Source organism: Macrotis lagotis, chromosome 8 (assembly GCF_037893015.1).
Source record: "Macrotis lagotis isolate mMagLag1 chromosome 8, bilby.v1.9.chrom.fasta, whole genome shotgun sequence".
NCBI lineage: Eukaryota > Metazoa > Chordata > Mammalia > Peramelemorphia > Peramelidae > Macrotis > Macrotis lagotis.
The window spans coordinates 134593076-134619181 of NC_133665.1; the positions used below are offsets into that span (position 1 = coordinate 134593076).

Consider the following 26106-nt stretch of genomic DNA (forward strand, 5'->3'; position numbering starts at 1 on the left):
GTCCTTCAACAGATTCTCATATGACTTTAAATCTTCTCATCATTCATATGAAAAGTCTCTGCATCAGAGCAGTCTGGCTCTTCAGCCTGAAAGTTGGGGAATGGTTCTTTTCATTCTTTGGTTTTAAAACATGACCTCAGGATCAATGAGCCAGCACTCTGCTGAAAGAGTGAGCCAATGAGCTTTTTTGAGGAAGCAGGGTCACTCTCTGAAAGCTCCCATAAAAGCAGCAACCTAAAGGTGGTGGGGACCACACTTCTTACTTTCCTCTCATGTTCATCAGAGCCATCTTCTCTTATTTCCTTTGATTCCAAATAGAAGAGTTATCTCAGTTAGTTCTCCAACAAGATCTATGTCTCTGGCCTTCATCCAAAATTGCTGATGCCCCTCCAATGAATCTAGGCATAGTAATCTCAGTAGGCCATCTGTGACTTTTCATTTTGGCAGCCTCTTTTTGCAAATTGATTGAGACATACAAAATCCATTCTTACCTCTGACCTTCTTGAACCTGTTTTATAGGTTAGAACTCAATTTTTCAGACTATGGGAGCCATTTGAATGTGATTTTCTAAGGATTTATCCTGCTCAGTTCAGATTTGGATATAACTTTCACAGTTCTTCATAAATATTGTTCTTTTTTTTTAACTTGGTCTTCTAGGGAATGTAACTGGACCCTTTTTCCTAGCATAAACCTGCCCCAGGTCTACATATTTAATGTATAACTGTCATTTCTAGTGAAGGATATATTTTGACTTTTCATTTAACTTGGCTCTCTGGTGATCCATTCTTATTCAGGAAGAGTGCCAATGGAAAAATCACTGGACTGAGTCAGGAGACCTGGGTCCTAATTCCGGCCCTGCCATTAATTGGTTATGTAATCCTAAAAAAAATCCATGGGCCTCAGTTTCCTCTTTTACCAAATGAGAGTATATGATCAGATGATTCTGAAGAACCTTTAACTCTGACATTCTGCATTCAAATGTCTCTTTCTATCCTGACTTTCCATTCAGATACTCTGTTTTACAGTCTCTTTTAATCTATTTACAATCTAAAATGTATGATGCTCTGGCTCTATTGTGCTCTGAAATTCTAAGTTCTAATATTCCATACAGCTCTGACATTCTGTAATAGAAACACAAATTTGGAAGAGATATCTTCAGTGATCTCACCTAACCTTCCTCTGAATAAGAACTCCATCCATCCCTGCATGAAGACCTCTAGTTCAGGAGAATCCACAACCTCCCCCCACCCACACCCCAAGGAAGCCCATTACATAGAGGAATGACTCTATAATTATTAGAAAAAATTTATTTTGTTTTCTTTTATCTAGACTAAATTTGCCTTTTTGTAACTTTTATCTTCTGCTCCTAGCTGTAACCTCTGGGGCCAAGCAGAGAACAAATTTAATTTCCTTCTCTTTTTTTTTACATTTAATAGTATTTTATTTTTTCTATTACATGTAAAAATAGTTTTTAACATTCATTTTTGTAAGGTTTTGAGTTCCACATTTTTCTCTCTCCTTCTTTCTCTTCCCTTCCCCCTCCCCAAGATGGCAAGCAATCTGATAGAGGTTATATATGTACAATCATGTTAAACATATTTCCATATTAGTTGTGTTGTAAAAGGATAATGAGAACAAAAGGGGAAAATCACAAAAAAAGAAAAAAGGCATGAAAATAGTGTGCTTCCATCTGCATTCGGGCTCCTTAGTTCTTTCCATGGATGGGGATAGCTTTTTCCATCGCGAGTTCTTTGAAACTGTCTCAGATCATTGCATTGCTGAGAAGAGTTAAGCCTGTCATAGTTGATCATTTCACAATGTGAGTATTACTGTGCACGATGTTCTCCTGGCTCTGTTGACTTCATTCAGAACGAGTTCTTGTAAGGTCCTCAGGTTTTTCTGAAATGTACCTGCTCGTGATTTCTTACAGAATAGCAGTAATCCATTGCATACATATTCCACAACTTGTTCAATCATTCTCTAGTTGATGAGCATCCCCTCAAATTCCAGTTCTTTGCCACACAAAAATATTTTTATTTTTTATTTTTTTATTATTTATTTTTATTTCATGCTATAAATATTTTTGAAATGTGAGTCCTTTTCCCTTTTTAAAATGATTTCTTTGGGATACAGATCTCATAGTGGTATTCCTGGATCAAAGGTATGCACACTTTTATAGTCCTTTGGACATAGTTCCAAATAGCTTTCCAGAATGGTTGAATCAGTTCACAACTTCACCAACAGGGCATTCATGTCCCAGTTTTCCAATATCCTCTCCAACATTGATCATTTTCCTTTTTTTTTTGGTCTTTTTTAGTAATCTGATAGGTGTGAGGTAGTACCTCAGAGTTGTTTTAATTTGCATTTTTTCTGGTCAATATGCAAATTTAATTTATTTACATGGCACTTTTTCAAATATTTGAAGGCATCTTCCATGTCCCACATTTCATTATTTCTCAAGGAACCTTTTAAGACTGACTTTCTTTGTCTGAAGGGCCAATTCTTTGCCTGTCTAGAATTCAATACCTGACCATCTCTCTCTGTGGTACTCAGTTTCCTTGGTGAGATTATATAATCTCTAAAGTACCTTCCAATTCTGAGATATTAGAACTATCTTCTAATATAGGTTATATGATGCTATGACTATTGAAGGAAGCTCAGGATTTCAAAGTATCAAAGGATCCTGTAGCCTTCGACAGTGGGGCATGGAAGATCTCTTATTCCTATCCTCTCCATTTAGAATTATGGTTATTGTAATTATCATTTCACATTTTAAGCTGTCTTCAGAGGCTTAAAAATGATTTCAGGAAGCTATTAAAATATTTTGGATCAATAGGCCTTTATGAATGTCTACAGTGCCTGAGTGTGGGAAGTACTCTGATTACAGAAACAAGTTAGGATGCCAATTGAATTACCATTTCAATCCTCATTTTCTCAGACATGTATAGGGGATCCCTGCCATGTTAGAGTTTCTCACTGATCAAAAAACTAGATTAGTTTACTCATAAGTTTTGTGACTTATGGAAATTTTTTCTTCTTCCATGGGTGACAGGACTTTTATGCACAAATTAAAAGAAAAAAATTAGATTCTTCTAGATGTAACCTCATTATGTCATCATGGACATAAGTCAACATTTCCCCCAAGTCACTACTCTAATGATCTCAACATTTTCATCATCATTCCTTACATTATCCACATTATGGGCAGAGAGAATCAGTGCTAGAAATGAATGAATATAATCAAGAAGATGTATAGGTTTCCTTATTATTCTTCTGTATTAGAACCTTAACTGGCCTTATGGATAGTTTCTCTTCTTAAGGAGATAGTTACCTATCCATGGTGCTGTCCACTTGCTGAACTTAGTTTTTTGGGATTTCTCACCAACTGTTCCAGGAATCAGTGCAAGACTTGAAAGGACTAATTCATTTGTTAACAGCCAAAGCAGCTCATTGGAGTCCAGTCATTGTTTGGGTGAGCTTCACCACCACTTACAACCTTCTATCATTCTCCTCCCTTCTTTCTTTTTTAAATCTGTAGCTAAGACTCTGGGGAGATAACTGTTGAATGGGATCTGATGAGCCAGAAGGAGTTGATTTTAGGGGAGTGGCAGCCAAGGTTACTGGGTTCTTTGCAGCTATATCTGATCATATTTCACTTTATTTTTTGTGGTGTGCACCTGTTGAAAAGCAGACCAATTTGTCAATGATGTCTGGTTTGTTTTACCCCTGTCTTTTGGTGGCCTGCTTTACAGCTCTCTTCATCTCTTGGAACCTTTTGCCCCCCTCCTTCAAGTGCTCTCTCATTCTGAGGCTTGTAGCAGCTTCTTTTCTTTCTACTTAAATCTCCCTCCCCTCTACTTGCAACCACTTTCTTTCTACTCAGAGTGTGATGATAATGAAACAGATAAAACATGATGAGAATAGAAATCTTAAATAGTGAGAGAAAATTGGGGGGGGGGGATCTTTTGCATTTGACAAAGACATTTCTACTCTAGGACTAGGTTCTCCTTCTGAGAACTTGAGTTCTTCTGAGAAAGCACTCTCCCTTGTTATCATGTGGCAGCAGGTGGCCCAATTGAGAAAACATGGACCTGGAGTTAGGAAGATCTGAGTTCAAATTCAACCTCAGATACGTATTAGCTATGTGACCTTGGGCGAGTCACTTAACTGCTGTCTGCCTCAGTTTCCTCACTAGTAAAATGGAGATCATAATTGCATCTAGCTCTCAAAATTGTTGTAAGGATCAAATGAGAGAATATTTATAAGGCATGATCCCTGAAACATAGTAGGATCTTAATATATGACCATTTCCTTCCTCTTATTTGATGTGACATTTGAAATGTGCAGTCTAAAGCCACAAATGGAAAGACCCCCCAACGAATACTGTAATCTCTTCATTCACATTGCAGTCATGGAGGGATGCTAGCTCTCATATACATATATAATTGAGCTTGCAGTTCTTGTTGCTATGACACCAGCTTTTCCACCAGTCTTCAACTGTAAAAGCTGTGGTTGTAGTTTCACTGTTATGACTTCATTCTTAAGGAAGCAGTCCTGAATCCTTTCAGCAGCTCCCCACCCCACCCTCCAGGAATGGGCTCCCACCATCCACCTTGGAAAGAGAGAAAGTGACTTACCTATGTGTCTTTTTCAAAAGATATAGTACTTAAATGGATTCAGTGACCTATCCACCTTCTCCCTGCAGCACTGCTAGTGATGCATTATCATAATTATCCCTTTCTGTTTGTGCTCAAGAAAGTAATGGACCATTGAAAGCAGATCTAGCTGACTAGTACTCACAAAGACCTTGGAATATCCCACCTAGCAGTGCCTAATAAATCTTAGAATGATGAGGATTCACATATCCTCACCACATGGGACAAAGACCTCCCATTATTAATTTGGCTATAATAAAGAATTAGATGGTAGCAGCTCTCTTAAGGAAATTAGCTTCTTTTTTTTTTCTTTTCTATGAAGAGCTCTTCTTTAAAAATAAATCCTGTGGTACAGAAATTTTCCCATTTTCAATTTTCCCTGCACATAAAATAAGAGGAAGACATGGAAGTAAGTCAATTTCATGGGAGTAGAAATGTTTTTCTAGCCATCAGTTTATATATTGCTGCTCATTTTCCATTTGCTCTCACAAACCAGGTGTTAGTTGGATTTGGGCGACTTCACTTCTGAACCATAGCAGAAACTAAGCATCATTTTAAGATTTGTTATCATTATCATCTTTATCCACTCATCTATATTTACTATCCTTTGGGAAGATGACTATTGTTTGGCACTTTACTAAACATTTTGGTTTTAAACAAAAAAGGAAAGAACAGTTGAAAATCATTCATGTCTAGGTATAAGTATAGAGGTAAGTATATATTTCTGTGTGCATTTTATCCAATGTCTATGTGCTTGGGATCCAAAGGAAATCAGGTGATAACAAAAAAAAAATATCCATGTTACAAACTCCTCATTCTACTTTGTTTTATTGGCTGATGGAATCTGGCATAAGTAGGCTGTGAGATTCAGGGATGGGAATGAGGAAGGACTGCATAACAGCTCCTTAGGATGATGTTCCAACAAGAAACAGAGCTGGACATAAACCCATGGATCCTAATTTCAAGACCAGTGTGTTGTCCCCTACACCATAATGTCTTTAATGAATAAATACAGAGACTCATTTCAAGCAGAAAATACTGGAAATAGATTCAAATTTCAGTCATGAATAATTTTTGATTTCTCCCTAGGTGTCCCTGAGTCCCTGATTATGGAATGGCTCCCTGACTTAGTGAAGACAGTGGGTTGCCTCTTAGAATTTCACTACTCCTCCTTCACTCCCCTCCTTTAGCACTGTTCTAATTTCAGCAAAGCAGTTTCCTTTCCTCACAGCTCTCTTTTGAAATAACACCTTTCATACCCAAGAGCCTAGAAACTCTCCAAAACTAAACACAACCTCTGTCTGAAAATTTGAACAAAATTGAACTAGAGGTAGGGTGTTTCATCACCATTCTTAAAAGAGGTGATGAAAAAAGGAGAATAAGAGAACAAGAGCTAGAAGTGAGATATTTGCCTTGCTAGGTGGCACCTGAGTCTGAAAGATTTATCAAATCTGATCTCAGACAATTCCTAGCTGTGTGACCCTGGGCAAGTCATTTAACACTATTTGCCTCAGTTTCCTCATCTGTAAATAAACTGGAGAATGAAATGGCAAGCTAGTATCTTTGTCAAGAAAATTCCAAATAGGGTCACAACAGAAATGATTGATTAGAAAAACACTGTCCCAAAACAAGAGATGCTCAGACCAAGTGTGACATAGATAAAGGATTCAGAAGGCTTGGTAGACAGAGCACAAGACTGACTATAAGTCCAGTGTGTTTTAGAGTTGCTTCATTCTGAGTCCCAGTTCCTCATGTGTAAAATGAGGTTATTGGAGGCAAGGGAGTGGTGGAAAAAGCATAGTATTTGGAGCCACAGAGGAGTTGGGTTTGATGACTCACCCTACTACTCATTACTAGAATGACTTCCATCAAGCCATTTCCCCTGCACTGACCTCAGTGTCCTAATTTGTAAAAAGGGGATTGGACTAGATGACTATTAAAGCTTTGGCCATCTCTAAGTCTATGAGACTTAGAATATAGAACATAAGTTAGAATATATTATATAATATATTTCAATGGATTCAGTGACCTATATATATATATATATATATATATATATATATATATATATATAGTATATATAGTATACCATAGTATATATATTCTATAGTATATTCTATAGTGTATATCTATATAGAGACTATATAATAGTTGTATTATAGACTATAGAATAGACTATATAATAGTTATATATAAAATATATAATATAGTCTATCTATAGACTATTATATAGTCCATGCATAGCATACTATATATAGAATATATAAAGAAAAGGGGGGGGAAAGGTGATTTACTTCCAAGGCCAAGATTTTCAAATGTAATCTGCATATTAACTTTGGATAAGTAACTTCCTCTCTCTCTAAATCTTGGTTTTCTCATCCATAAAAGGAGGCAGTGGTTTGACTAGGTGGTCCCTTCCAACTCTAAGAATCTTTGGGTATCTGGAATTCCAAATGATCTTGGATGACCCATAGCTAATCAATTCCTCATATTAAGGTCACACATCTTTTTCTATTTGTGGTCAGGATCCCATGGGTTATTAGTTCTCATAAAGAGTATAGCCAAAGGAACTAAGCATGGTTTGTAGAATCACTGAATGACTGTGGGAAGGGCAACCACAGAAAATAAATTTAGCAAGGAGCTGGTGTGTGTGTGTGTGTGTGTGTAAAACTGCACAAATCAGACAAAAGCTTCTCCTCAGCTCACCCACAGTGGCCAAGAGCCAAAACTGGTACGCAGCTGTGTGAATTAGAATGCGCCAAGCCCTGGAGAACATTGCTTGCAGAGTGTTCAATCTCAGGACGTGAACCTGGCAGATGTTCAGCTTTGGTGGCATTTTCCACAATTTACTGTAAGCTGTCACTCTGGGGATGTTTGTTCTTGCCACAATCCCACTCTTTCCTCATCCTGACTTGTTTCTTCCCATCTAGGTCCTCGCTGCGAAAGTTCTCAACCTCGTTCTCCCCAACCTGTCCCTGGGAAGCATTGACTCCAATGTGATTTCCCGTAATAAGACTGAGGTGAGCTTCTTTAGGAGTCTTTAATGAGGATGTCTTGTTGGTTATTAATAATGATAGATTAGGGAAGACAACACCACTCCTACCTCTGATCTATTAGTTGGTTCTAATAATCAATCAATCCTCATTTCTTAAATTGCTTGCCACCTGCCAAGAACATGACTACATGCTGGGGTACAAAGAAAAAGGAAAAATGGTCACGGCTCTCAAGGAGTTTCTATCCTGAGGCAACTAGGTGGTGCCTAGGGAAAGAAAGGCCTGAGTTTGAATCCAGCTTCAGGCCTTTTCTAGTTGTATGATCTTGACTCCATTTAACCTTACTTTCCTTATCTATAAAATAAGAATAGTAATATCACTTTGTGAGGGTCAAACATAAAGTCCCTGGCTTTAATAGTATGTGCCATATAAATGTTAGTTATTACTGAAGGAAACACTATGTGTACAGTAGAAAAAGAACTGATTCTCAAGTCAGAGGAACTTGGCTAGATACTACTTCTGATTCTTATTATGTATGTGAACTTGGGCAAATCATTTAACTTCCCTAGGCCTCAGTTTCCTTATGTGTAAATGAAGATTTTGGACTTAAAGGTCTATTCATTTATAATCCATAATCCTTTGTACATAGAGGAATACAAAATACTTCCAGAGTATATGGAAAATAATAGGGGCACATGGATTCAGCAAGCATTTATTAAATGTTTACTGTATACCCAAAACTGAGCTTGGCTCTTAGAGATATAATACCAAGATGAGCTAGTCCCTGCTCTCAAGATACTTATGATCGATGGCAGCAGAGTACAAATTACATATATCTTACAGGTATCTATGACTGACTCCACAGAATAAGTTCATCAAACAAAACACACAGAGTGAAATCTACCATTCTAAAAGAGCAGAGTAAGCTAGTATAGACATGTGAGGTAATGTTGCCACCTTCCATAATAGGAAGATTTCTAGATTTGGAGCTAGAAGGTCTCCATTTGGGTTCTGAATCTGTAACTGGTTGAAACATGAGTCAATTTAGTCCTAAAAATATTTAGTCTAAGCATTTGTAGTCTAAGCGTAGTCTTAGCCAATCCATTTTGGAGTTATTTAATCTCATTGATTAGATTTATGGGGAGAGATTTTTGTCTCATCTGCTTTAACTTGTCTATCTTGTCTATGTCTGTTTCCTGGAAGAAAGGAGCCCCACCTGGGGATGCTCGTAATAATAGCTCTTCTTTGGATGAAAATTCCCTATCAAAGCCAATTATCTTAGCAATCACACAGATAACACAATAAAGAAAAAAGCTCCCACCCTTGGGAGGAAACATCCTGGTGAAGACTAAAGATTGTTTATTTCTGTACCTTAAAAAAATGAGGGTGGGATAGAAAGAAGAAAATAAAAGAGCTATAGTGGTCTTGTATTATGAGTTTACTTTTCTGTAGAATCAATTGATGTTAAAGGGAAACTAGGTGATGCCATAGTGCCTGGAAGCAAAAAGATTTATCTCCCTGAATTCAGATCTGGTATCAGATACCTATTAGCTGTGTGACTCTGAGCAAGTGAGGGTGGTGGTGATGGTGATGACAATGATGATGAAAATAAAACCAAAGGCAGGTCCTGCCATCCCTCCCCTCCATCCCTCTCTTTCTCTCCTTATTCCCATTTCATATTCCAGTTTCAACTTTCTGGCTGGTACCATTAAATTAGAAGTCCTGATGAATTTCCCAATTGAGAATATGCATAAATAGGATTAGAACCAAAAACTAGCCCAGGTCCTCTTTGTTTAGCACATTCCTCCACACAAATTTGTTCATTAGCTCAGATGCTGAGCCAGTAGGTTATAAATTTTGTGTTTCTCTCTTGAACATTTTCTGATTATCCTTGAAGTGAACAAAGATAGCAAAAGGAAAACCAAGCAGCCAGGGTTTTCGGGTCATGATAGGACTCATTCAAGTGAAAGTTCATCATTATTTCCTAAGCAAAGCACTTGACCATAGACCAACTTCCCAAAGACCATAGAAATGACAAAAAAGAGGACATGTTTCCCCAAGTCACTTGCTACAGTGAAGCAAGAATCTCAAACAGGATGTGCAGGCATTTCAGGTAGGAGAGAGGTTTAGAAATCTGTTTGTGACCAGATTTTGCTTTGTCATTTATATGTCAAAAATGAGAACTTTTGAGAAGTCTGTAGCAAGCTACCTTGCAACAGATCAGAGAATCCAGCAAGTGCAGTGATCTTTTTTGCTCTCAGAGCTGCCAACACACAAGTTGGATAACTCATGTAGGCTCAGTGAAAATCTTGGCAGGAATATTCATGTGCCTCCATAGGTGTTAAAGGGCAGCTAGGTGGAATCATAATGCACAGATCTTGAGCTTGGAATCAGGAAGACTCATCTTCCTAAGTTCAAATCTAGCCTCAGACACTTATTAGCTCTGTGACCTTGGGCAAGTCACTTCACCCTATTTGCCTCAGTTTCCTCATCTATAGAATGATCTGAAGAAGGAAATGGCAAACCACTTCAGTATCTTTGCCAAGAAAATCCAGAAGAGATGGACATGACTAAACAACAAGAGATATTAAAAGTGGATGAGAATCAAAATATTGGTTAAAGAGTAGCCTAGTCTCCTTGAACAAACAAGGTCCGCACGGACATTTTAAAATCAGACTCTACATTTAAAGTGTTACATATGACCTTAGATAAACATTCACTTCTACAGACCTCAGTTTCCTGAGCTGTAAAATGTGAAGATTAGACCAGATGAAGCCTAAACCCTTCTAGCATTACTCTAACATTCTGTGTTCTGAGGTACCACCCACCTCCAACAACACTGTCCTAAGGTCTTTTCCAGCTCTAATATTCTGTGTTCCAAGATTACTTCCACTCTAACATTTTATGTTCTAAAGTCCCTTCTGGCACAGGTACTTTGTGTATTAAAGTTCCTTCCAGGTCTGACATTTCATAAAATGAAGGAAAGGTCAATTAAGGGTTCTAGATTAAGTATTCTGTTTGCAGAGGTACTCTTCAGAATTCAACTTATTTATTACTAAAAATTTGGTAAACTTACCTGTCATGTCCAAGGATGTTAAGCTGGACTCTTAGGAAGCTTAGAGCTTACTAAATGGAATGAATATGATAAATGACCCAATTTTTACCTCTGAGAACCCCTGAGATTGTTCCAGGTGATTCTGATCAACATTATTGGTTATTCCAGATGACCCTGATCAACATTATTGGAGAAGGGGAGCTTTTAAAGAAGGCAATATATCTCCATGTGCTTTTAAGGTCAAATCCACTGATTTTTGTTTGGTTTGTTTCCAAGCTGAAATATTTTAGCTGAGACTTTCGGCTCTGTGGTAGTAGCATTTGATAAGCCGGTCTCTGAGTGCATGGTGGTGTCCTAGAGACATGTCAAATATATTTCTCTTCTAGAACTAACTTTCTGCCCTCTATAAATATCTTTGGGATGCCCTCCAAGAGCATTCTTACTAGTTTATATTCATGACAGGCAGGCCATATGGTGAGTTCCATGTATGCAAGTTGCAGTTATAAGTCAACAACTTTTGCTTACTTCATTTTCCCTCTAGAATTTTCCTCTCCCTCCTCCATGTCCCAGTGAAAAGGAACAAGTATTCTCATAGTCTTAACATGATCTGGGATCAGCTTCCAAACATACATAACAGTTCTTTCTCCATCATTCCCCACAGTCCAGTCCACAAGGAACTTCCCAAAAATCTGGGTCTTTGGTCTGCTTGGTCACTGCCCAGTCCCTTCAGAAAAGCTCCTGCAGTGGCTATGAAAGATTGAAAATATTGAAAAATCTCTAAGTCATCCAGTAGCTAAAGCTAACCCATTCCTTCCCACATAGCTTTCTGCAGAGATTCTCTTCTTGCAAGGACCTTTCTAATAAAGACTGTTGTTCTTAACAGTTTTGATCTGATAAACATCCATCATTCATATTTTATAATCCACACAAAAGATTTGTGTTTGCGGCCACTAAAAACCTCTTGCTGCATAAAACACACACACACACACACACACACACACACACACACACACACACACAATCCAAAGCCCATTAGAGCATCTCTCGGCATGTGCTGCATTGTATGGGGGTGGCTGATTGGGGGGTGGGGGAGAGGAAGATGGCTTATGTGAATTGAGTTCCATTATTTTACTCCATGAGAATAGAGTGTCTGTCAATGTAGTCACCTGCCTCCTTTTGATGCTTTTCCCCCAGAGCCCTTCCCTTATTGACTTAGATAAAATAGATAGAAACCAGCCTTGAATTAAGCTGCTCCCTGAGCCCAACAAGCTGATTTGCTCCAAGTAGGGAATGGATCAGGTCACATAATGATGATAGCTCCCATTTATTCAGTGCCTTATGGTTTGAAAAGCTCTTTGCATACATAACCTCATAATAACAGCATTTACATAGCTCTATAAAGTTTGCAAAGCAGTTTACAACTATTATTTCATTTGATCTTCACAATAACCCCACTATTATTATCAACACCATCTCACACATGAGGAAATAAAGGCAGGTAAAGGGTAAGTGACTTGCCCAGGTTCTCAAAGCTCAATGTCTAAGGCTGGATTTGAGCTCAGGTCTTCCTAACTTCAGGTTTGGCACTCCTTCCACTATACTACTTGTTTGAAGGTCTCAGAGAGCTTGAATGATTTATACAGGGTCACAGAGCAAGGATCAAACCTAGGATTTGAACCCAGGTCTTCCTGATTTGAAATCTAATACTCTATCCATTGTACCATTCTCCAGGAACATGGTGGCGTTTGGGACAGTGAAAAATTCATTAATTTGGGGAGTGTGCAAAATCAGGGGACCCTCTGCTAAAAATGAGTCATCTAAGTTAGACACTTTGGGTAGGGGTGCCCAGAAGTGAGAACTAAACTTCCCAGATATGTCTATAGGTGACTAGATTCTTAAAAGCATGGACTACCTTCCATCCTTTGAAGATCTTGATCTAAAAGGAAATATATTTAAAATAAAGTGTGGCACCCCGGTGACCATAAGCTTTGATTCGGGGATCATCAGATTTAGAAAATGATCATTTGCGTATCTGACAGAGCTTTAAATTTGTTTGATATCGAAGAATGGAGTTTAGAATATTAGAGCTTGAAGGAACCTGTAAATACAGAGTCATATTTAGAACAAAGAATGGCCATCTTCAATGCCTGGAATGCATTCCTTCCTAACTTAGGCCTCATGGAATCCCTAGCTTTCACCAAAGTTCATTCAGCTCAAGAGCCAACCATTAAGGCAGCCTGTTCTGATGGGTTCCTAATCCTCTTCCCCTCAAATTTTTTTTTAGGTTTTTTTGCAAGGCAAATGGGGTTAAATGGCTTGCCCAAGGCCACACAGCTAGGTAATTATTAAGTGTCTGAGGCCAGATTTGAACCCAGGCACTCCTGACTCCAAGGCCAGTGCTCTATCCACTGCACCACCTAGCTGCCCCTCCCCTCAAAATTAATTTGTATTTTATATTCCTTTTGTAAATGTTTTCCCTCACCCTCATAAAATCAAAGCCCTCTAAGGGGAAAGTTTAATTTTTGGTTGTGTATCTCTAGTGCCTGAATATATAGTGTCTGCTTAATTGAATGGATGGAATAGATTTGGAAGAGAGTTTAGAACACAGAATGTAAGAGCTGGAAGATTCCCCTAAAACATAGAATTTTAGGACTAGAAAAGACCACAGAGGTCATCTAGTCTAACCTCATTTTAGAAATAAGGAAATTGAGTTCTAAAACTGAGGAAATGGCTTGGAAGTTGAGTTCTAAAACTGAGGAAATGGCTTGCCCACAGTCATATAACCAATTAATGAAAGATCCAGGATTAAAAAACTCAGGCTCCCCTGTCTCCTAACCCTATAGCTTGTTGCTCATTTTTCACAAATGTCCTTCACCAACTTGTGTTTCAGAAATTGATTTAGTTGTTTGTTTGGTTGGTTCTGGAATTCTCAGGTCAAGAAATGGAAAAATGGAAAACTGTATTCTTCACTTAGTATCATGGAAATTTCAATGCAGCTAGAAACTCTGGATGCTGAAAGGTCTGAGTAGCTGCCCACTGACCAAGCAGATGATTTCTCTTGGTCCTCTGTGGCCCTACATCAGCTGCTTGTTTCTGTATCTTTAGTAGAATGTCAGGCACATTTTATTGTGAGGAGTAGTTGACCTTTAGCATTGGCCTCAGCTGGAAAGAAGTTGTTCAGGCCTCCAAAAGAGGGGCAATAGAAGGAAGAGGGTAGTGATGTTTGGCCAAGAACTGAGAAGACTTAGGGGACTACATGGTAGTTATCTTAATCCAGCAATGAGGATTAATCAGTAGCTATTACCGGAGAACAGATTTTGGCTAAGTATAAGGCATTTCTCTCTCGTGATTTTTGTTGCTGTTTGATTGTTTGTCTTGTCTGACTCTTTCTAATTCCATTTAAGGGTTTTCTTGGCAGAGATACTATAGTGGTTTGCCATTTCCTTATTTTACTGAGGAGGAAACTGAGACAAATAGGGTTAAGTGATTTGCTCAGGCTCATACAGCCTTTGAACTCACAAAGATAAGTCCTTTTGACTATAGACCCAGCACTCTATGACCACCTAGCTGACCCTAATGATTTCAGTGACCCATAATGAAAAAGAAGACTACCTCAATGAGTAATGCCCTCCCCATCACTAAAAGTATTCAGATTGAGACCAGATGTTATCAGGAAAGTTGCTCGGTGTGATTCATGTGTGGAATAGAAGCTAAGCAAATGTGAGAAGACAACATGATGTCTAATGGATGGAGATCCGACCTCCAAGGCAGGATGACCCGAGTTCAAATTCTGTCTTTAAAACAAGTTGTCCATGTAACCCTGGGCAAGCCACTTAACTGGCCACTTTCCCAGGATCTCTTTGAGATGATAAATTGCACACGTATCCAGTCTGCATTAGTAAAAGAGATTTCCTCACCAATAGCTCTGTAAGGTGATGAAAACATAGGTTAGAGAGAAAGAGAGAGAGAGAGAGAGAGAGAGAGAGAGAGAGAGAGAGAGAGGAGACCAATGGGACAAAAACAATGGCATTTCAATCAGAGAATATGGTTTCAAATCTTAAACCTTGGGGAAATCTCTTAATCTCTCTGATATATTATCCTTTTTAAAATGGGGTAGAGGGGGTAGCTAGGGGGCACAGTGGATGATAGAGCACTGGACCTGGAGTCAGGAGTATCTGAGTTCAAGTCCTGCCTCAGACACTTAATAATTACCTAGCTGTGTGGCCTTGGGCAAGCCACTTAACCCCATTGCCTTGCAAAAAACCCTAAAAAATAAAAATAAAATAAAATGGGGTAGAGTGGGGTGACCTAAATGAGTCTCTTCTGACTTGAAATCTATAATCCTTCCAACTGCAAGATCTGTGTTTCTAGGGTCAGACAAATCTCAACAGTCCCTTTCAAGCAGATTATTTTGTATGTTCTATGATAAGTTACTATTATACATTTTACTAAATACTAGTGCCTGCTAATAAATGTAGGACTATCCAGTGACTTTAACCTTGATCTTCAAAAAATAATGTTTTGCAAGAATAATAAATTAGTTCTTTGTGTTCGATTAATTCAAGTCCACAGTTTAGGTTGGTCCTGCCTAGAATGTTTCATTACCAGATATTCCTCCATCACATTGTAGCATCCTTTAGAACAGAATCTCTTGTTCATAATGGATACTTCTTTCACTAAAAACCATGGAATATAATGGTAAAAATATTGTTTGGAATTCCAGATCTACTGCTTTCTACCTGTGACCTTGGATGACTCATTTAACTCCAGTCTCAATATTCTTATCTATAAAATTAGAAGCTTTAACTAGATTGTCTTCAGTTCTAAATCCCATGATACATATACATAGATTATTGTCACTAGTTGCCATAGGGGTTGGAATATTCTGATTTGACTAAGAGAGTGGAGCATCTTGTTTTATTATACCTGGCTCTGGATTGGAGACTCCTTGGAAACCACAGGGTGTCAGATTCTTCCCCTGAGCAGGGAGCTTTCTTCACTACAACATATTCTTTGCAATCTAAGTAGAGGGGGATTTTCTTAAGTGTGAAGTTACGTCCTCAGGCTATATAAGCTCAGCCCCTAAGAATACTCTCATCCCACACTCCCAGCAACAACTCACAGTCCTCTGACATGAATATGGAGAGGTAATTCTCTGCAAAAAAAATCATGTCATTATTATATTTCACACAATTTGTCTGGGGTATGATGTTTTAAATTTTTTTTATTTTAGTTCTTGTCTCTTGTACACCAAAGAGGGAAGTCAGACTCACCCATATGAAAAATGTAAAGCAACCTTTAATAAGACTGGGCTGTCTGCCAACACACCATCTAGAAGCTGAGCACTCAATGAATACTGAAGTATAGCTGATACCCAAGTGGGTTTGTCAAGCCAGCTTCTCCAAGTAGAACAGTAGAATGTCAGTGCTTAGAAGGACTCTAGAACATGGAAAATTAGAGCTTGAGGTGGACCCTAGAATATGGAATGTCAGAATTGGGAGGGGCCTTAGATGTGGAGGGTCAGCGCAAAGAAGGACTCTACTATATAGAATGGTGGAGCTGGGGAAAATCCTAGAATATGGAATGGTGAAGCTGGGAGGAACCTTAGAATCCTGAACAGCAGATCAGAGCTTTACAACTCAAAATGCCAGAGCTGAGAGAAGGTAGAACGTCAGATATAAGCAGGACTCTAAAACATGGAATGTCAAAGCTGAAGTGGACCTTGAAACAGAGCATATCAGTCAGTAGAAATCTTAGGACAGAGATTATAAGGAGGAAGAAACTTGAAACATAGAATGTCAGAGCTGGGAAGAATGTAAGATCTGGTAGAGACCTTAAAATGTGGAATGCTCCAGATGGAAGGGGAATCTTAAAATATAAAATGTTATAATAATAATATTGGAACTTAGATCATAGCATGTTGGAGTTGGAGGAGACCTTAGAACAGAGATCTTAACTGGAAGACTTTCCACATGAAATGACAGAACTGGGAGGATCCTGAGAGCATAAAATGTTATAGATGTTCATAAATAGTTCAACCCCATTCTTTAGAACTGAGTTAAACTCAGTTTCTTAAATAAGACCCAGAGAGGGACAGTGAATTGCCCAATGGGACAACCCAAACCTCAATCTGAGTAGATACCAGGGGACCTTATAGTCCACAAATATTTCACATAGTTGTTTGTGTGACACTACCACTGACACTCTACTGCAAACAAGTTTTACATTTTTATTTTTCACTCAAAGGATCACAAGACCATAGATTAGAAAACCTAAGAGATCATTGGTAAGTCACTGCCTGCCTCAGTTTTCTCTTCCATAAAATGGACATAATAATAAGCTGCCCCTTCCTCCTCCTAGGGTTGTTGTAAGAATCAAATGAGAAGGGGCAGCTAGGTGGTGCAGTGGATAGAGCACTGACCCTGATTTCAGGAGGACCTGAGTTCAAATTTGACCTCTGACACTTACTAATTGCCTAGCTGTGTGACCTTGGGCAAGTCACTTAATCCCATTGCCTTAAATAAAATTTTTAAAAAAGAATCAAATGAAGTAATAGTTGTATAGCATTTTGCAAACTTATAGTCCTCAAATAGGCTATATACATTCTAACCATGATTATTTTCTCCTGCTCCCTTATTTCACAGGGGAGGAAACTGAGGCTCAGTAAAGGGGAGCTGCTTTGCCTAAAGTTATAAGAGCAAATGGGAAAGTCAGAATTTGAATTTGAGTCATCCATCCCAAACCCTGCATTTTATACTATACCACATTAAAAGATTGATTATTGTTCTTACCTAGCCTATAGCTAGGTGCTCCATCTTTCTCAGACCATTAAAATCTAAGGAAAATGGATCTTCATTTTTCTCTTTTATTTTAAAGGTGAAATGTAATTGAATCCCAGGAACTACAATTTCATAGATGTGGGGAGGTCCCAGTGAATAGCAACTTCTCTTGGTACCTTCTCTGTATCTCCAACTTTTGGAGCTGCCTTGAGACACTGACCAGTGATTTAACCTCTGTCACCCAGTCAGTATGTGTCAAAGATGGAATTTGAAACCACATTTTGGGTTTAAGCATTTATACCCCAGAAGTCTCAAGTTACAAATCAAGGCTTGATTTATTGTTGTGCTGTTGTCTGGAGACTCAAGAAAGTGATGGGGGAAATGTTAATGATGCAGATTAAACTTAAAAGTGTGGCCCCTACTTTTCAGAGAGCAGATTATTAAATATATATCCACATGCTTCTGGTCCAAGACTAGTCCTCTATTCATTATGTCATACTTTATATTATAAAGTAAGATGGAAAAATAAAGTCCTGTGATTTGACTGCAGGGGTCAGTGCCTAAGTTATTATATTCTGTTGATGTTTTATTGAAAACTTCTAGGGTATTTACTGAAAAAGTATTATTATCATTGGATTTGTGTTGCAGTTTTGGTGTTTCAGTCATGTCCAACTCTCCTCGATTCTGTTTTGGGCTTTTGTTGGCAGAGATACTAGAGGGGATTGCCAATTCCTTCTCCAACACATTTTGCAGATGAGGAAACTGAGGCAAACAGGGTAAAATGATTTGCCCAGGCTCACACAGCTAATAAGTATTTGAGAATGGATTTGAACTCATGAAGATGAGTCTTCCTGATTCTAAGCTCAGTGCTCTAATTGACCACTTGGCTGCTTTTATCATTGTTTTCCATTCATTCATTCAAAGATTCTTTCTCTAAAGACATTTTATTTTTAAAATCCTCAAAGATCAGACACTGCCCACTGTCTCTGAGTTCTAACTTGCCAGAACAAGGTCTTGTAAAAATAAAGATTTGTTGAACTGAAAATCCCTTGGAAATAATATCAACTCCCATATCGATGGCCCTGTAGAGCATACATAGCCCTTCTTAGTATCACTGTATGTGACAGAGAGACAGATCAGTATCTAATCCAGGTTCTCAAGCCAGGTCCCCTGACTCCGAGGCCAAGACCATTCTCATCATGCCAGAAGCACAAGAGCACTCAATTTGGCATGGGAAGAGTTCCTACTAAGGCCTTTTACTTTCTTCTAAGCACCAGAGTCCTGGGCAATGTAGCCCTTCTCTTCTCCTTTCACCCACAGCCCTAAATCCACCTCTCTTCTCCTGCCCTTTCCCCCATATCTGCTGACTTCACTTTTGTGTGGGCAAGAACTCAAACCCAAAATAGGCCGTTGTCTGAAGTGGCCAGTGTGGGCAAGGACAAGAAACAATAGGAACTCTATTTCAGGAAGAGAGTAAAGCTGCTGGGACCATTAACCTGGGGGCCAACCTTCCAGAGGGACCCTCAACATCTTCCCTTGGCCATTAAAAACCAATCTGGGCAATGCTCCTGAGGGTATTGGCCTGGGTGGTTAGCAACTTGACCTTGGAAGGCCGTCCAACCTCAAGCTCTGAAACAAGAGAACCAAACAATCAATGTGACATAACCTCCCATCCATTCAAACCGCCCCAACCTCTGCTCAGCACTGGAGGCCCCCAGATGGATGACTTGGCACCAGTCCTGGGGAAGGGGGCAGGACCAATGCTATCTCAGCAGTGGCATGCTGTTCAGTCATTCCTTCCCCCACCCCCCACAATTCACAAATAGTCCGGTTTCTGACCACTTCCAAGCATGGAAAGGAATGTGGGCTAAATCTGCTGCCCAGCTTGTGACCCTAGTAGAAGGGCCAGAAATTTAAAGCTGGAGGGGACCTTAGACCCCATTGAGTTTAACCCTTTCCTGAGCAAAATCTTCTCTCTGACATGTGACCAAAGATATAGCCTCTGTTGGAAACAATTTCAGAGTAGGGGACCCTCCTAAAATGCCCCCAGTTCATTTTGGGACAGAGGTGGCCTCGTGGATAGAGTTCTGGACCTGGAGTCAAGAAGACCTGAGTTTAAATCTAACTGTGTGACCATGGGCAAGTCACTCCACCTCTGTTTGCTTCAGTTTCCTTTTTGGTAAAATAGGGATAATAATAGAGCACTTACCTTCCAGAGTTATTGTGAGAATCAGATAAAATAATATTTGTCAAACTTCACAAACCTTTTCTGGCTGTTACTATGATGAATATTAATAAAGCAATTAGATCTAATAGCCAGGAAACTTATTGATAACTTCTACCTGTCATTCCTAATTCTGCCTTTTGATGGTAAGAATCAATCAGTAAGCATTTATTAAGCAGTTAAAATATACCAGGCACTGGGCCAAGCATTGGAAATACAAAAAAGAGGCAAAAAACAGTGCCTGCCCTCAAGGAACTTACAATCTAATAGGGAGGCCACAGGCAAACAAACATATGCAAAGCAAGATAAATAAGAAATAAATAACAGAGAGAAGTTATGGAATTAAGAGAATTTAGAAAGACTTCCTGCAAAAGGTAGGGTTTTATTTGTGACTTAAAGGGAGCCCGGAGTATTGATAGTTGACAGCCTTTTGGATCCCAAAAATGGTTCTCATACCCTGCTAAATCATGTTTTTTTCCAGATCAACTTCTCTCCTGTTTCCTCCAACTATTTCTTGATATTCTGACCCTCCCACCTCTGGATGACCTCTAGCTTATGAAAGTCTTTCCTCACATGCAGTGTCCCAGTTCAGTTAGTCAACAAATATTTATTAAGGCCACCTACTATGAGCCAGGATACCAAGGAGGAAAGAAATAGAAAATTGGCCAAATTGAACACCACAGTCCAGACATTTGGTGAACTAAGACTTTGTGGTCAGAGGTCCTGAGTTCTAGTTCTGATTTTGACATTAAGTATGTAGCCCTGGACTAGTCACTTAACTTCTGAGTTTCCTTGTCTCTAGGATGGGGAAAAGGCTTGTACTAGCTACTTTTAAGGGGTTGTTGTGATGAGGGAACTCTGTGAACTCTTCACTGAGCTATTATCATTTTGAACTAGGAATGAGGACAAATAGACTTCAGTCTCTTTTATTCTGAGCCCTGGGCTTCTTTTGAAGCTGTCTGGGATCCCATTAGCTTTTGTGCCTGCCCTGTCATGCCCTTAATGTGGGTATGATTGGCTTGCAGTTCACTGAAGCCCTTTGTTCTTTTCTCTGGAAGTATACAAGGAAGCACCATAGTGACCAGATGGGTTGAGTAAGATGGTCCCTTCTAATTCTGAGGTTCTTAGACCTTGCCCTTTTTCATGTCACCTACTCAATTCAATCAACTCTCTTATAGTCATTCCTATTGTCCCTGGTCTGCCCCTGCCTCCTAGTCCCATGTTACTAGACTTAGACCTTTTTCACCAGCCTGGGAGGAATGGGGGGGGCAGAGACAGAGACAAAGAGAGAGACAGCAAAGGAGACAGAGTCAGAGATAGACAGAGACAAAGTCAGAGAGAGAGACAGACAGACAGACAGACAGACACAGAGACAGAGAGATAGTCAGAGAGACAGAGACAGAGACAGAGAGACAGACAGTGCCAGAGACAGAGAGACAAAGAAAGACAAAGTCAGAGACAGAGAGACAAAAAGAGACAGAGAGAAACAGAATCAGAGACAGAGGGAGATAGACAGACAGAAAGAGACAGAGAGACAGGGAGTGAGAGACAAAGAAACAGAGAATCAGAGTCAGAGAGAGACAGAGAGAGAGAAAGAGAGAGACAGAGAGAGAGACAGAGAGAGAGACAGAGAAAGAGAGAGGTGGGGGTGGAGGTGGGCACTCCAACAACAGGTGAGATCTGAGCTGAGACGTGAAGAAAGCAGGAGTCAGAAGTGAAGAGTGGGGGACATTCCAGGCAGGGAGAAAAGTTAGGGCAAAGACAGGCCAGAGATGGAGGTCAGCATGGCAGGTTCAGCACATAAGTGATGCTGCTGGTATGGCCGGAAGAACTTTGGTTAGCATCTAGTTCAATGGCTCCATTTACAGAAACTGAGGATCAGAAAAAGGAGCAGGCTGTTCTCAGGTCATACAACCAGTAAGTGGCAACACGGAGACTAGAACCCAGGTCTTCTCTCCCCAAGGATAATGGACTCCATGACATCATGAGGACTCTAAAGAGGAAGCTGACCTATAGAAATCAGTCAGAGAACTGGAAGGATTCTCAGAAGCATCTAGGTCAACCCTTTCATTTTGTAGATGGGGAAGTGGAAGCTTGGGGAGATTAAGTGATTGACCCATGATCACACAGGTCACAAACCAGGTAATGGCTTTTTGCTCATTTGCTAAATGGCTTTTTGCCAATTGCTAATGAAAAACAAAGCCTGGAGTGAGCAGGCTATGCACAGGAATGACTTGAAAACCTCCCGACTGCCACCAACAAAGTCCTGATCCTTATCAACTTATGCCTAGTCTAGTTTCCCAGCTCAAAGCCTCTTCTTCCTTAGGGATCTCTTATATATCCCACCATTTTAAGCTTCCTTTATATTTGTTCTGGGTAGCTAGATGATGATACCAGGGTACACAGAGCCCTGGGCCGAATGTAGAGGGAGATTCATCTTCAAAAGTTTATATCTGCCCTCAGATATTTAATAGCTGTGTGACCACTCAACCCTGTTTGCCTCAGTATCCACATCATGCTTGAGGAGGAAATGCAAACCACTCTAGCATCTTTGACAAGAAAACCTCAAATAGGATCATAGTCCAACTCACACACACACACACACACACTGAGCACCAACAACAAATATTTATTTCACTCCATTTTATTGAACATAAATATGCAATGATTCTCTGTTGTTTATCCAAAAAAAAAGTTCCAACTATCTAGTTTGGCATTCAAGGCCTTAAATCTTGGCTACCTTCCTAGCCTTATCTCCTGCCTTATTTCCTATTCAAACACTATGGTTCTAACCAACATGATGAATTGGAATGAGTCTGGAGTCTTCAAGCCAAAAGACCTGAGTTCTGTCAACTGCATCAGAACCAATCTCTAACCTTTGGGTGACTGGAGCTAAACAAAGCAGTCAGGAGAGTCAGGAATCAAACAGAAGTTTAATTTCAAGTGAGGAAACCACTTTGCAAGCAAAAGTCTAGCTTCCTGAGGTGAGGCTTAATTTGTTGGGGCAGGGTAGAGCTTATATACATGTAAGGGACTGGAAACAACACAATCATTCTTAGGTCTTGAGTAACAGTTTTCACAGCAGCTCTTGTGTGGACAATGCATGTTGTCCTATGGGATAGTCTCCAAGTTGACTGTCTCAAGCCTTAAGGGTTGGGGAGTCTTGTGACCATTCAGCAGGGTACAGAACCAGAGGTAGCATGGAGAGAACAGCAGTGCAGTATCTGATTCAGTTACACCAGCACAGGAATTGTAAGCATGTTAGGAGATGTGGTAGAAGCTTTAGGCTGCAGGCAGAGCTTCAACAAATCTAAATGGGCATTGATTAATATGAACATCATAAATTCCTCAGTGAACACCTGGTACTTTTCAAAGTAATGATTTTGCCAGAGGGTGAGATCATACAGAGCAGAAAGGATTGTTATGTCAAGCTCAAGGCACAACCTGCTTACAGGGCCTTAGATCTGGGGAATGGGGTATCCCCAAATATTTTGACAGTTCAAATTCAATTCTGACCCGTATTACCTGTGATACCCTGAGCAAATCACATCATTTTTCTGTGATTCAATTACCTCATCTTTAAAATAAGGATAATATTCCATGTATTATTTACTTCCTGTTATTGTGAAGGAATCTTTGCAAACTTCAAAGATTTGGAGAAATGAGAGCTGTTGGTAGCTGTCAAACAGGATGCTCAGTTCACTAAACATATCATGTATTTTCTATTCTCTGGACTTCTGCTCATTCTACCTGTAATACTTTCTGATCACCCCTATCTCTGTCAATCAAGTTTCCCATGACTCAACTCAATCACCACAACCCTCCATTTTGCCATCCTTTCTCTCCTCCACCAGGAATGAAGTCTCCCTCCCCTGCACAGATATAATATTCTTAGTACCTCTCCTATGGTACCAAAAATCTACTACCACGGATTATACATTTTGTGCTTATATATTACTTTAATACTTACCTTGAAAGGGTCATGATTTTACCAAGTGGCTACCCCAGTCTTTGATGCAGAATGTGCCTTCACACACTAAATATAAAGTGCCTGCAAATCAGACCTTATAAATGAAACTTACCCCAGACACACTGGCCAAAGGAATCCTCTCACCTTGACTTCTTTCTTCCTCCAGGTCGATTCCTACAACTCAGATCCCCTGATCTGCCACACAGGATTAAAAGTTTGCTTTGGCATCCAATTGCTGAATGCCGTATCCCGAGTGGAAAGAGCCCTCCCCAGACTGACACTGCCAATTTTGCTGCTGCAGGGATCTGCAGACAAGCTGTGTGACAGCAAGGGGGCCTACGTCCTAATGGAAGCTGCCAAAAGTCAGGATAAGACCCTGAAGGTAAACCTCTTCTGAGTGTCTGTGCCATGCTGGCATTGGTTAGGGCCAGCCATGATGCCATTTGTGATCACAGACTGAGACTGAAAGTCGAAAACATGTTAGAGTCATGGAGTCCAACTGCAGTCATTTTGTAGAGAAGGGAACTGAGGCTCAGAGGGTTCAAGTGACTTCAGTAATGCCTTAGAGGCCCTAGGATGCCAAGACTTGAACCTGAGTCTGTGACTCTAACCACAGCCTTCTCACCATATGGCTTCCTGGGTCAGACCTGAGAGGATGCCCGGCATCACCTCTGTAGCAAGGACATAGTCTGAAAGAGGAATAACATGGTGTGGTCCAGTGGTGTGTGTGTGTGTGTGTGTGTGTGTGTGTGTGTGTGTGTGTGTGTAGAGGTAGAGGAGATAATAGAGATCTAGTTATACAAATATCCTATGTGTATGTGTGTATAGCAGAGAAGGAAGGAATAAATACTTTATATATATAAATATGTGTAAATGTGTGTGAAAAGGGGAAGGGGAATAAATATGTGTGTGTATATGGGGAAGGAGAATGTTTATATATATATATATATGACTAGTTGTGTGTGAATGTATTTCTGAAGCCTCTGCTGGAGTTGCTGACATATAAGGTGTTCCAAGAGACTTAGTCTTTCTCTTTTTCTCTCTGTCCCTCTCTGTCCCTCTGTGTGTGTGTGTGTGTGTGTGTGTGTGTGTGTGTGTGCCTGTTCATCTCTGGCTGTCTCTCTTTGTCTGTGTCTGTCTATTATCTGTCTTTCTGTCTCAGTTTCTGTCTCTCTGCTTCTGTCTCTCTGTCTCTCTGCCTCTGTCTGTCTCTCTGTCTCTCTCTTGCTCTCACTCTCCCTTTCATCTTCACACCTTCTCTCTTCTTCCCTCCCCCCCAATACAGTTTTAATCTTTAACAGTTTACATATACACTAAGACTTTTGGAACACTCTGTGTTTGGGATAGGAAATGAAGCTTGGTTTAGGAGACCACTGTAGACAGAAGGAGCTCAATTGGTTCTGGTTGAGCACAGCTTGAGGTGAGAAGGCTGGAAGAAGCCATCACTTCAATCTAGAATCTCCAAATTGACTTTCAGATCATCCTGTGTCAGGACGGAGTTTTGGCACATTCTCTTCCCTCAAGGAGCCTGGGTGCACAGGAGCTACAAACTGGGCGGTGTGAGGGTCAAGGATGTCAGAGGGCCAGTCCCTTTGCTGTTGTGGCCTCTCCCCACTGGGTAGTTGCATCCTCCTAACATCAATAATGTTCCTTTTCTCAAGCTACAAACGTTATTAAGATACTATGAGCCAGGCCCATGGGAACTGTGAAGAGCTTATTACTTACCCTGAGGACGTAACTCTGAGAAGACATCGGTGGCAGGAGAGGTTGTGGTTGACTGGGGGGAAGGGGTCAAAGCCATGGCCACATACTGGGAAGGAAGGGGTGTTCCATCTTTCTGAGCCAAGGATTCAGACAGAAATTAAAACCTTGATGAGCTCAGCAAATGGCAACACCCCAAAGAATTGGACAATCTATAAGAGTGGACAATGGAATAATAAATAGCCAGTATTCTTACAATCCTGTAAAGTCTACCAAATGTTTTTCCTCACAACCAGCCTAAGAGGAAGATGGTACCATATCTGGCGTATCTATACTGTGTGTTTGTGTGTGTGTGTGTGTGTGACTATAGAGACATACCCCCACACTTGTATACATATCACTCTATGCAAGGCACATGATACGATACATACATCACACGCATGTGAATGACACAAAAATATAGTGTGTGTATATCTGTGTTGTATATTGTGTGAAAAATATGTGTATTTGTATGTGTCTATATTTAGACTGATATACCCAACTAAGCACTCACATTTGTGTTTGTGTGTCTCTATATAGACAGATATAAATTATGTAGATTACATGGCCATCTCTAGAAACCTATACATGTGTACAAATGTATCTATCTAATGGTCATTCTATAGATGATGAAGCAGAATCTCAGAGAGGCAAGGTGGTCACATGGTTTATTCTGGCTCATTATAAGAT

The 26106-nt window shown here is 39.9% G+C and overlaps 1 protein-coding gene across 4 annotated transcripts in view; it reads left to right on the top strand.

Moving 5' to 3' along the window:
* The window catches only part of MGLL (monoglyceride lipase), a 167730-nt gene that overhangs the window by 137417 nt on the left and 4207 nt on the right, over positions 1-26106 (top strand). For 3 of the 4 annotated variants that reach the window (XM_074198425.1, XM_074198426.1, XM_074198424.1), the window contains exons 6-8: positions 3395-3472; positions 7586-7675; positions 23843-24058. In XM_074198425.1, coding sequence (XP_074054526.1) covers positions 3395-3472; positions 7586-7675; positions 23843-24058 — 384 coding nt within the window. The remainder of the gene's footprint in view (positions 1-3394; positions 3473-7585; positions 7676-23842; positions 24059-26106) is intronic. The other variant, XM_074198427.1, reaches the window with a different exon arrangement.